The 12484-nt window shown below is 46.3% G+C and overlaps 1 protein-coding gene across 1 annotated transcript in view; it reads left to right on the forward strand.

Moving 5' to 3' along the window:
- The window catches only part of GAS7 (growth arrest specific 7), a 64976-nt gene that overhangs the window by 31095 nt on the left and 21397 nt on the right, over nucleotides 1-12484 (forward strand). Inside the window, exons 5-6 of the mRNA XM_019473313.1 lie at nucleotides 8983-9072; nucleotides 11380-11495. Of these exons, the coding sequence (XP_019328858.1) occupies nucleotides 8983-9072; nucleotides 11380-11495 (206 nt within the window). The remainder of the gene's footprint in view (nucleotides 1-8982; nucleotides 9073-11379; nucleotides 11496-12484) is intronic.

A 12484-nucleotide genomic window follows, 5' to 3' on the forward strand; every position in this document is an offset into this window, starting at 1 on the left:
CTGGGAGAGGCGGGCGGGCAGAGCCTCCACCATGAGTAATTAATTTTGGTAAACGCTGGTAAGTCAGGGGCCCAGGGAGGCTTTGGGATCTCCGTCCTGGGCAGAGTTCCAGTATCATTTTCCCTTTGATTCTGGTGGTTCTGGGATGAGCAGGAGGTAAGGACGGACCGAGGAAGGGGAACACGCGTGCTCCAGAGATGCTGGCTGTGAACCAGGTGTCCTGAAAAAACTACCTCATCTGGTAACCACCCCCCCAACAGCCTCTGTATTTGGAGAAGCACTGAAAGGTTAGAGAAATACAAACTGAGGAGCTGGGTCATTGCCCTGCCAGGGCAGAATCTTTATTTTTTTCTCAAAGAGGTGTCAGAAGGTATTTTTCTGTGCCAGAGTGTCCAAGTGAAGATTTCTGATGGGAAGCATAGGCAAAGATTTTAGGTTTCAGTATGAAGTTAATCTTGCATTTGCTTTTAATATTAGTAAGTAAATATAGCTGACTCAATTAAGATGTTCTCAGTATCATGTTTACAGACAATAACATCTTTTGTATGCCTGGTGACCTCATCTGGAACACAGTTTGCACTTCTGGACAGATGTTTAAAAACAGGAAGGAAATCAAAACAGATTAATGAAAGTGGCTGGGAATAGAAAGGTTTCTTTAAAAGGAAATAATAAAGAAGATAAATGAGCAGATAAATGAATTGCAGTGATAAAGGAAAGGCAATAAACATGCTTACAGTTGCAAGCATTGTCAGGGTACACATTGTCCACGAGAACAAAAGAAATAATTTAACATTATACATCATTGTTAACTGTTACTATGAGGAGGAGGTGGTTGTCTACATTATCACACACAGCCTGTTGATTTATCTGTCAGTGGGCACAATTCTCTGGGTTTCTGGTGACAGGGATGAGGGCTTGAAAGGAGCACGTACAGGTGTCTCTGACTGCAGTGCAGGTCAGTCATTGCCGCGTAAGTACAGTTTTCTCGGGGGGGGGGGAATACCTTCAACAGTTTACCTGGTTATCAAAATCGGTTGTTACAAATGAAAAATGTGTTGTTACTGTTAATTAGTGTATTGAGAGAGTGGTATGTCATGAAGTAAGTATAAATCTGTTGGTTTGTGCAGATTTGCAAATGTCCTGGGGAACTGGCTGCAGGGCCTCCAGGGCTGCGGTGGCTGGGGCTGGAAACGTGTCTGAGCCACCGGTGCAGTCCCCTGTCCACCCAGGTCAGAGGGGCAGGAGCAAAGCATGGGCTGAACATCGTGTCCAGAGGGACTAGACATGGTCCTGGGGTGGGTTGCACTGGGTTGCAGGGCGCAGCACAAGAGCAAGACCTTTTGTGTTTCTGAAATACTCACTGCTTACAGGGGTGAGGACTCAGGCTGTTCACTAAGGGTGGTTTTCACTGTCATATTTGCTGGCCCATGTGCCATCTAGTAGCATCTGCAAAGCAAGAAAGTGTTGTGTGTTATGTCAGGGTCACTGGGTTTGCGTTTCTCCAGCAGAAGTCCAAAGCTTTCAAGTACAATGCATCAGACAGACAAAAACAAGCTAATTTTAACAGCTGTTTGCTCCAAGCCATTGCCTGCATCAAGGAAGCATTGTGAAAAACAGCATTCTCATACAGAGTGTAAACTGTAAAGCAGTGTAAATTCTTGCCCTGGCTCCTAGGAGGTTATATTTGTTCAGCACCACTCAAGCTGACGTTGGGATGTTCTGGTTAACAGAGCTGCAGGGCATGTCCTTAGCTTGCTGTCAAATGTTTTTTCTTGGTCTGTTGCAGTGCTCAGGCAGAACCTCTTCTTGCAGAGGGGAATTTTGTGATTAACTTCGGGGCTCTCAGTCCAGCAAACCTCCCCCCAAACTGAAATCCTGTGATACGCAAACTGCGGGCATCAGGTGATGTCCAACCTGAGCAGTGGCTGCAGCCTAGCTGTCTCTGTTTCACCACTTTCAGCAGAAGAGTGGGAGTTCGTTCCCATCTTCCTAGGAATGCATCTGCCTCCTCTACATTCAAACAGCCATTTAGGAGCATGGCTCCTGGAAATCCTGAAGGCAGGTGGGAGCTGGGGTATTTCTCATCTATATGCACCCAAGAAGAAGAGGAATATGGTGTTTTCTCTTTGGTAAATGAATGTTACCAACACTGTGTTGTCTGTTTCCTTTGGAAGGGAAACCCCAGGTGGGTTATATCAGAGGCTGTTACGAAATGGCTGCTTGCACAAATTATTGATGCTCACTTAGGAAGCAGCAGTGCAGGTCTGTGGTCTGCGTTGATTTTGCAGTGAGTTTCAAGGTGCACTCATTAGTTTTAAGCTGGATGGTTTGCTCTCTGATTCCTGAAGAGCTGTCTCTCTGGCTGTGAGTTACCTGTGGAAGCTGGAGCTCCTTTACCACAGGTGAGGGAGAGTTAAATGGAGAAGGTACAGGGGGATATCGACTCAGGGACAGAGCTATGTCTCACTTGAAGAGCAAGAAACCTATCTGATGATATGGTATTTCTGAGTGTGGGTTTCTTTCTGGAGAATGCTCTAGTGCCTTGTCAAGATATGGCATGACTTGGAAAATGCTGGCATTTGTATTGCGTATGTTGGGACACATAAATGCACATGTGCTGCAGATGGGAAGAGGGGCAGCCTACATGCAGTAACTTGGTATCTTCTGCTGCTGTGCTCTGCGTCTGAGACAGTGTGATGAACACAGCATGAGGCTGCACGTTCAGCACCGTTCTCCCTTCTGCCCTGGGGCTGACTGTATGGCAGAAACTGTCAGAAATCCCCTGCTTTGACAGGCTCTGACCTAATCATCTCTGAACCTTTCTACAGACAGACCAAGTAAAGAGGGCTCCTAAACACTTTTGGCAGAATCTTCCCTTTGAAATAGGAAGAGTATCAATTGACTTTGTTAACGATCAGGACTTGAGTTGTCTGCTCTCCTCTTCCATTGTACCGTAGCTGCAGCATCACCCTGCCAGCGCTAAAACCACACGCAAACTCATGATGTTGAAGCTACCGGGACACAGTCTGGGTATTCCTGGGCTTCCTTGTCTGCGTAGAGTTAAAACTGCCCGAGCCTTTGACTGTGCCCAAGCTCTTCGGAGATCTCCTCCAGCCTTTGCATTCAGCTGTTTTGTCCAAAGGGTCCCATTTGGCAGGTGATCTCATTACATCTAGGGGAGTCCGCCGTTGTACTTTTTGGGTCTCAGCTGAAACTGTAAAGCAGGTACTGAAGTTAGGCAATCTGGCAGAGGTGTGCTGTGTTTAAGGTGCTGTGAATGTGCAGAAATCAGGAAAAATAATCTGCATTTTTAAGTTGAAGAAATGAGCAAGAATGTTGCCCCGCTTTAGTCACTCTAGCACGACACAGTAAGCTCACCCACTGTCTGCTCATTTATTTATACAGTGTCGTATGTAATAAACATGTAGTTGATTATCTAAGCCTTGATCAAATTATTCTTGTTTTATTCATGTTGCTTGGCAATGTCTCATTTACTGGTGAGTGCTGGTAGCAACTTCAAAGCCTCCAGAGGACTTTGAAATCCATGAAATGAATGTGCATGCCCAACCCAACAAAGTTTCTTGCTCCTGTGCACGCTGCTCTTGTGCAAATCCTGTGTGCTCACCTGTCTCCCTGTGACTTTTTTTCATCACCCTTTTGCATCTCAGACATAACCAAGAGTCACCTGCAACGTAAACAGCTCATTTTGCCATCACTGCCGATGTACTCATGTGAAATATGAGCTGCAATATTTAGCTGCTAAGAGTATAATTGCTTTTGCTCATGATCAGTATACAGGCAAAAGTATTTTAATCTATTTATTGAGTTTGCTACACAGCAGGCTTATCAAGAGAAATGCATCAATTCGTGTTGCTTGTCTGGTTTTCTTCTCCCCCCCCCGCTGAGCTTTGTTGTCACCTTGTTTTTCACAGCATGTCTTCTCTGACCGTGTACCTTCTTCTAGCCTCAGCGATCCAGTGGCTTTCTCACACAGGTTTTATGGTGCCACTCGTGTCCAGTGGCAGCTGGAAGGACAGGCTGCTTAGCTTATACTTGGAGTACGCCTTGCTGGTGTCTTGTCATTAATTTTGCTTTGTTGCAAGCTGACAACAGCCATTGTTTTTATTTGTGAAGAGGCTGGATGAGGACTTAATATCATGGTGAGGCTGATTATTACCTCGGCTGTCCCAGTGGAGCCTGTGCGAATGTAATGCGGGTCACAATGCCTTGTTTTCTCTTAAAGTTCTGTGACTCCATCGTTAGCTATGTGTTTGTTTTGTTTCTTACTGGCAATTAGAGCTGTGATAGTCAGCTTCTGCACGCTTTTGTTCAGGCCTTGCTGGCTAGTCAGCGTTGTTGAAAGAGATTAGCACTGCGATGGTCTATCCTGTTGTTTGAATTTGGACCTTGCACGTAGCCTGACCGGCTGTCAGGGATGCGATTAGTGAGAGCAGTGGTCCCTTGCGCAGGGAGGGGACATCACTGTCTGTGGGACTGATAGAGCTCTTTAATGCTGTTAAACATCAGGACGTTATCACGAGATGCTTTGGCTGTCTTTAGCATCAGTCAAAAAGCTCATCAGTGGGACTAAGCTGGTGAAACCAAAGTGCTTTTTTTCATTTGTCTTTGATTTTAGAAACAAGAAAAGGAGCATTTCAGAGGGAGGATTGTGGGGGGAGCGAGGTGTGGTCACTCCACTGCTGGCGTGCAGCCATGTCCTGCTCAGTGCCAGCCCGGTGTTTCCCTCCCTGCTGGGAGACCCTGAGAGGTTTTAGAAATGTTCAGAAATACAGATCCAAGAGCCTTTGTTTAAGTATAAGAAATCTGTGGTGATGAAAGGAAAGAAAGAGTCACAGGATTTCCTACGCAGTCATATGTAATTTTTAGTAATATTTCTGGAGTTTTGAAAATTTTCATGGCCCCTCCAGGACTTTGTGTAGAAAACTGTAAGTTCTGTTAAGTTCTGTTTACCACACAAATAATCCTTTTTTTTTTTTTTTAAGATTTCAAAAGCTTCTGCATTTTATTTTTTTAATTCTGACACCAGAATTTCCTTTTGAACGTGATACTAGACCCAAATGCCCTCATGACTTTTTCCAGACAATTCAGCATCGTTTCTAAACAATTAAGTATAAGCTTCTGAGAAGTGAAGAATGTTTGATTTATTCATGAAGCTTTGAGTCTGATAACTCTTTGAGAAACATGTGAATTAACCTTACTCTCATCACCTCTTGACTTGTGTACTCACTGTTCCTCTTCTGCTGTGTGCGTGGACGTGGTGCAGTGCAGTGGGACACCTCCACCAGTGCGAGCGTGGGCATTTCCAGTGACTTTGTGTTTATTTCTTCAGGACATTAGTGATGTAATGGAAAGTCTTAAAGTTAATAAGCAGCTTCCAGCTGACACAGATTTCGTTTTCATGAAACAGGTGCCATTTTTAGCAGGGAATATGAATTTCCCTTGCAGTTTCCCTTTGCAGATTTTTAAGCTGCAGGGAACAACTCGTGTGCCACTGTACGTGCTCCTTGCTGCACGTCACCTCCGTGTCCTGGTGCGCAGTGCGATGATGCCCAGTCTTCTGGTAAAGGCTACAAAATATGCTTAGGAGGTGCCTATTTCCCCCCCTTCTTATTATCCAGTGTGACAATGTTGGTCCCTAGCAATCTGCCTTGAAAACACTGCTGTCTTCATGGGGAGCATTTGATCCTTTCTCAGTTGAAATAAGTCGTCTTGGGAAACACAAAACTCCACTCAGCAGTGTGTTTCCACAGGGGACCTCCTAGCCATTCTCTGCAAGATCACCAGTAAGAGAATAGGTGCAAACCAGAATAGCTTCTCCTTTCACCACTGCAGTATTGGTGCTCCTGCTGTGGAGATGGGAATCGCTTCCAGCGTCCCTAAAACTTCCATGCAGTCTCTTTACCTCTTTTGCCTTCTGCTGCTAAGTATTTTTAACTTGAGCTAAATCCCAAGTTCCTGTAGCTTGGCAGTCTGCTCTCAAGAGGCAGCACCTTGTCCTGGATGCCCATGAGGTGTGCTGTGTAAGCACACACGGTAGCTGTGCACAGGCTGGTGTTTCATGCAGGCTGTAGAGGCTGGAGGGGCTGTAGAGGCTGGAGGGGCTTCAGGGGATGGAGATGTTGGAGGGGTTGAAGTTGCTGGGGGGGTTGGAGATGCTGGAGAGGCTGGAGGGGCTGGAAGGGCTGGTGTCCAAGTGACCTCTGGCTGTCACCCAAACTTTTGTTCAGTGAGTGTGAAATGCAGCATCAAAGCCAGAAATCCTCAAAGCCAGAAGCTGTTTAAACCTGTCTTGACACCGCATACCTTCACATGGTTACTTATAACATTGCCATTGCTGACAATACTTTGTTCCCCGTATCTCCCCTGCTCTGGGAGGATGAGCTGCAGTGTTGCTCATTCACGGGAAGCAGTTGGCCTGCTATGATCGTGGCAGAGCAATTGTGCACGGGTTCTGAGGCCATCCCATTTTTTTAAGGCGAACTACAATATATTGTGTTATTTGAGAAACAGTGTGTGGCTGTGACAGCGTAGAGGCATGCCCAGATACCAGCGCAGCCTGTGATCAGCAGTGGCATGGGATTTGGTGATCTGTGAAGCGGAGCCTTTTCTCTGTCTGCCCTTCTGTGCTGGTCCAGCACTGGTCCAGGTCATTGCTTGTCAGACACTGTCTGAAGGTAGCAATTTGACTTAAGGTTTCTAGCCAGTATTTTTAAGACATTTGGGCTGATCAGTTGTGAAGCTTCCTGGCGGGGGTGAGAGGAGTGTCCTCACAGGGTGTTGGGCCAGTGCACACTGGCAGCCCCTTGTGCCGGAGCTTTGCATTGCCCGCGAGCAGCTCTGCACGCCCCTGCTTGCACTGGCTGCGCCTGGAGGAGAGGTGTCAGCTTCTCTCCTGTGGCTGGGCTGCTTCCAGCGGATGATGGGATCTGCTTGCAGGCTTTTAGATCTGGTGATCCCTGAATGGAGAAGGGAAGGTAACCCAACCTACCTAACCAAAAAAACAGGCCAAGATGGGCTTGTAGTGCTGTCCTATGATAACTGAGCTGACAGGGAAGAGGCAGGAGAGGAAAACTTTAGCAGAGACAGAAGGTGTCCTCAGTGAAATGTCTTTCATGGAGGGGCTTCGTGCTGGAGGCTGTGGTGGTGACAGAGGTCAGCCTGAGATAACACAGGGGCCCATCGCTGCAGCATGGGCAAGTCCAGCTGAGTGTGACTACATTAGCATGTCCTCTCGCATGTCCCCTGATGCCGCAGGGGTGCAGGGTGCCCGGGCGAGGGTGAGCACCGGCACCTCCGTTGTGTGGCCATCCCGCTCTGAACTGAGCTGATGCTTTATAACTCCTGATGCGTGGCATTTCTGATGGGGAGCGTGAAGGAGTGGGAAGGTGTTTTCAGCAGCTGCTGTTGTCTGTTTTTGGGACCGTGTGGCTAGTGGAGGCTGGCTCTGGCTGGAGATGCAGGCCCACCCGATGTACGGCTGCTGCCTGCAAAGTGATGGTGAAGAGAGCCCTGGTCTCCGACCTCCTGCATATCAGATTGAAGCCTGATGGGAGCTGGAGGGAAGCTGGAAGGGAAGACGCATGGTTTAGGATCTAGCTGAGGTGAAAGCCCAAGACACCATAGGTACAGGGTCCTCAGCCTGCTTTGAAATGGACTTGGCAAGCTCTGGACAGAGTGATTTTTGTGGAGAAGGGGGCTGGAGAAAGCTCTTGCGTTACATACAGGACAGCCACTGAAACTTCAGCATGGGCAGACAGCAGCAGAGCCAATGTGGGTTTGTAGGAACAGCATTGTATCAGCTAAAGGCTTTGTCTGCATTGCTCTAGCATGGTGGGTTTATACTGTGTCAGCACTTTGCAGCATGTTGCCGTGTCCTTTTTGATCCTCTCTGAATAGCCCAAAGGCAGATTCGCAGCATGTAAGCACTACCTTTAGGACTGCCTGTGCAGCTGTGCTAACCCTGCCCACAGCTTTGTTTTTAGATTTCCTGTGAATGTTAACTGATCCAAAAAAACCCCCCAAACCCATACAGTTACATTTGCGAGTCTTCCATCCCCAATTTCTGTTGGTTCCTTGATTAATACACAAGTACTCATAGTGTCCAGTGAACCTGCGGGTGCGATGAGAGGGACTGCTTTTAGTGTGCCTGTCCAGCAGAAATTTTAGGTAAGCGTTATGTACTGGCAGTGGGCTCTGACTCTTGCTGATGCTTCCCCTGAAGGGCTTAACTGCGTCCAGAGTTATTCTGCAGCACGTTCTGCAGTAGCTGTCACGCTCTTTGCTTCCACTGTGCTTTTATCAGGCTACATTTTCTACTGTGATAACTTAATGAGCACTTGTACTTTTTTATGCCTTTGTTTAATGACTGTGTGATGAGTCCTGTCTCGGAAATTGCTGTGGTTTTTGTGCACTGAAGGCTAGTTGACTTTAGAGAGCCCCTGTTCCTTTTTGCAGGGAGCATCACTTTCAACTGAAAAGGTCTCTGGGATAGATGGAAGGGCTGTGCACTGAAAAAATAACACCTTTTTTTGTAATCCTATAAGAGACTAACATAGCTATGATTTTCTGTTGAGATACACCGATAGCGCCTTCAGTGCTCTCTGCTGCTCACAGCATTTCTTGCGTTCAGGGTGTGCTCAGGGTGTTTCACGTCAGGATTTTTACCACAGTTTGTGAGGGATCTAGGAGAACTCCCTGTATGGTGCTTTCCAAATCAAGCAGGTTTTCCTCATGTGAAATGGGTAGTTTATTTTCCTCTGAGCCAACACTCCTGCTTGCTCAGAGGAGCTTTCTGGGAATACTTAGCTGCTGTTTCCATGCAACAACCAATTTTTATTCACTGATATGCATTCACTGTGGCTTTTCTGATTGGAAGTGCGTGTATATAACCTTTCATTTGCATATTTCTCATCAACAGCTAAATTTCATTACCTTCTAACTCTCTTTTGCTTTTTTTTACAGATAAACTGTGTGACTTTCCCCCACCCTGACGTAATGCCAGAGCAGCAGTTGCTGAAACCTTCGGAGTGGAGCTACTGTGATTATTTCTGGGTAAGTAGGCAGCCAGCCACATGCCATATTGCAGCTCCTGAGCTTCCGAAAAAGTGTGAAAACCAGCTTGATTTGTGGTACAAGGTAAAGGAGAATTTGGGCAGCACCAGGGAGACAGGACGCCAGTGAAGATCAGGTGGAAACCATCTAACTGGTCTCAGATGTGGGCAATTATCAGAAGAGTGTCCAAAAAGGCAAGGTCAGCTGTCAGGAGATGGTTTTGGTCAGCAAGTGGGGAGGATGTAGGACAAATTACACATCTCAAAATACCTCAGCCAAAAGGGCTGTACAGCAGGAGGAGGGATAGCGAGGTGGCTGACAGGGAATATTTTTTCAGTGTTTCCCAGAGCATGAGAACTAGGGATGCACAAGGAAGCTGGGGGTATCACATTTAAAACAAGCAGATAGTTACAAACTTCGTGTTAAATTGTAAAACTCACTCTCACGGGATATTCTGAAGGACAGATGATAAATGACTTTTTTAAAGGATGACGTTTGTGAAGGACAGGCCCATTAGTAGCTCTTAAATTGAGTAGCTTCAATGCAGCCTTCAGCACGGGAAGTCTCCAGTGGCTGTGTTTCTGTGTGTGCCCTCTCGTGCTTAGCTCTGCTTTCAGGATCCTGAATCAGATTAAAATGATACAGTAGTCCTTCAAGCATGGAGCTGATAGAAAAAATCTTCCACCTGAAAACTGTTTTTTGGGGGCAGGGGGAGTACTACCTCAACAATGAAGATTTTATGAATTTCACATGTGTTTTCAGTTATCAGTTATTGAAGTGTTTCCATTTAGAAAAAAAAAGTTTCACTTACAAAAATATGTAGCTGTTGGAGTCACAGCAGCACTTCCCATCGTGCGTGCTCAGTGTTGGTGTGAGGAGTAATGGCAGTAACTTGCTAAAATACACTGATATACTTGCAAATGGTCATGTTACCAAACCATCAAAGTTTCTTCAGTTTCTTCCAGTCTTCTGATCCCAATGAGCAATAAATTGGAAGTGGTGTATAGGCTTATTTTTTGCCTGTGTCTTACAGAAGTCACTGCCCTGCTTGGTTCTTTCCATTTAGGCTTGGCCACTGCTTGGCTCCTTGGGTTTGGTCACATCTCGCTCTCAGTGAAACTCCACTTAAAGCTGCTTTTCTTCTGCAAACTTTTATCCTCCCATAGCTCTGCTCCCAGGACTTCCCTCTTGTTCAGCCTTGCAATCCATGGTCTGCCCATGACTCGCCTCCTTCTTCGATCAATTCTACTCCTCCCATTGTCTCAGGCTGGTAGTGCCCAGCTGCCCGGTGCCTGGCATGGTGTCCTACAAGTCTCCTGCTTTGATTAATGTGGCATTTTTCTTTGTGCAAAGGTGCAGCACCCAGGGTTTTGAAGCAAAACCTGTAGTCCTTAGGGAAGTGTGCTCTGGGCCTGTTTGTTGCAAGAGGGTGGGATGTCCTACAAGTCTCCTGCTTTGATTAACGTGGCATTTTTCTCTGTGCAAAGGTGCAGCACCCAGGGTATTGAAGCAAAACCTGTAGTCCTTAGGGTAGTGTTCTCTGGGCCTGTTTGTTGCAAGAGGGTGGGAAATGAAATTCTGAAATAAGGGAAAGCAGAGAGGAGAGAGAGAAAAGAGAGGAGAGAAGACTGTGTTGGTCCTTGTAGCAACCCTCAAGTCAGTGGAGCAAGGGGTGAAAAGGGCAGTGTAGGAAACAAACAGTGAAAGATGGGATGTATAGCAATAATCTATTGAACAAGTTGCTGTTTTAACCCTGCTTTACAGCAGATCTGTGCAGACTGGCTGTATTTTTCTGAGTGCAAATGAGGGCTGAACTTTACAGTCTATTAAAGGTCGTTTAGGGCTGCGTTACCTCTGGAAAGAGCAGCAATGTCCTCCCTTCTCCCCCAGCAGTTCCCTTGTGCTGGCTCCAGGATCTCTTCTTCTCTTTGCAGGGCTGAGCCGTCAGGGCTCACGCTTGCTGGAGCCAGCCCAGGGGCGTTATCAGGTATGAAAGGCCATGGGGCAGAAGGGACGGCAAGACTGCTGCTTTGGCCCCAACATAGTCTTACGCTGGCTAAAGATAACTGTAAAACTTCTTTTTTTTTTAATAAAAAAAAAGGAATAAGAGGAGGGGGAAAGAGAAAGTGTTGGACTATTCCTCTGAGAGGGGCTGAGGTGCTGCGACCATCAGCTGTTATCAGAGGAGGGCTCTTCAGATACCATCGTTGCCTGTTGCTCAGACTGCTTGGGCAGCTGCTGCTGGGAACTGTGTGTGTGTGGTTTTGATCCCCATATCTTTTTCTTGAACTTCCTTTTTCCTTCCAGGCTGATAAGAAGGATTCGCAAGGGAACAATACAGTGTCGGGATTTGAAATTCTTCTTCAAAAGCAACTTAAAGGGAAACAAATGCAGAAAGAAATGGCAGAGTTTGTTCGAGAAAGGTAATTAGCACTTTGCTATCAAATTAACTATGGCAACTTTTTTTTCCCCCTGATTTAGATATTCCTTCAGTACATTAATGACATAGCATAAACTGCGTAAAAGATACGCTACCAATTCTTAAAGAACATTTAATATTTCTTTAATGTCCATCCACACTCTCCAGTCTTCCCCAGCTCTCGCTCGTCTCTCCTGCTGTGCCTGTCTCAGTCGTATTGCACACAGGCTGTCTGTTTAGATAAAGGGAACCAAGAAGGTTTTAAGCTGCAGATTCAAAGAAAAAACATGGACATGGAAAAAACAGAGTAGAGATGATATTTAGAAAGGAAATATTTTGTCTGAAAAAGAGAAGCAATTTGTTGACATGGAGCACAGGCACAGTTTCCTAGGGGAAGATGTAAAAAGACATCACTTGGGACTTAAGCTGGTTATGGAGCTAAATTACACATACAGATATTTAGAGTGAACCCCAAGTCATAAAGGCAGATGTCGCTACCAGAAAATGCCAGAATGCTATTAATGGTCTGTTGCTCTGCTGACATGGGAAGTGCACTGAGCACCAAACAAGCGGTTGATAGATGCTCAGTTCAGCCATGTACAGGAGATGATGTGACATCATTACTCATAAGTAGTGTCACTATTATTTGAAATTGCTTGTCATGTGTTCAAGCCAGTGTAAATCATCTTGAGAATGACTCTCAAAAGCTGAGAACAGCCCATAGGGAACAAGCAGCGTTTATTCCCAGGAAGAAAGCAGAGCACGCTGATGGCTCTTCTCTCCTGGAGGCAATTACGCCAGTTGAAGGAGCTGCTGTCCTCTGTTACTGCCTCTGTGTTGGTGCTTGCTGCTGAGTTGGTATTGCCTTCCTGCTCTGCTGCTGCGGACACAGCGTGGCTGTGTTGATGTAAATCAATAGTGGTGGAAGCAATGAAAGGGGCAACAAACAGGCACCTGTGTTTTTGTTTGGGGGGCAGTTTGATTGGGCAGAAC

Source organism: Aptenodytes forsteri, unplaced genomic scaffold, assembly GCF_000699145.1.
Source record: "Aptenodytes forsteri isolate BGI_AS27 unplaced genomic scaffold, ASM69914v1 Scaffold311, whole genome shotgun sequence".
NCBI lineage: Eukaryota > Metazoa > Chordata > Aves > Sphenisciformes > Spheniscidae > Aptenodytes > Aptenodytes forsteri.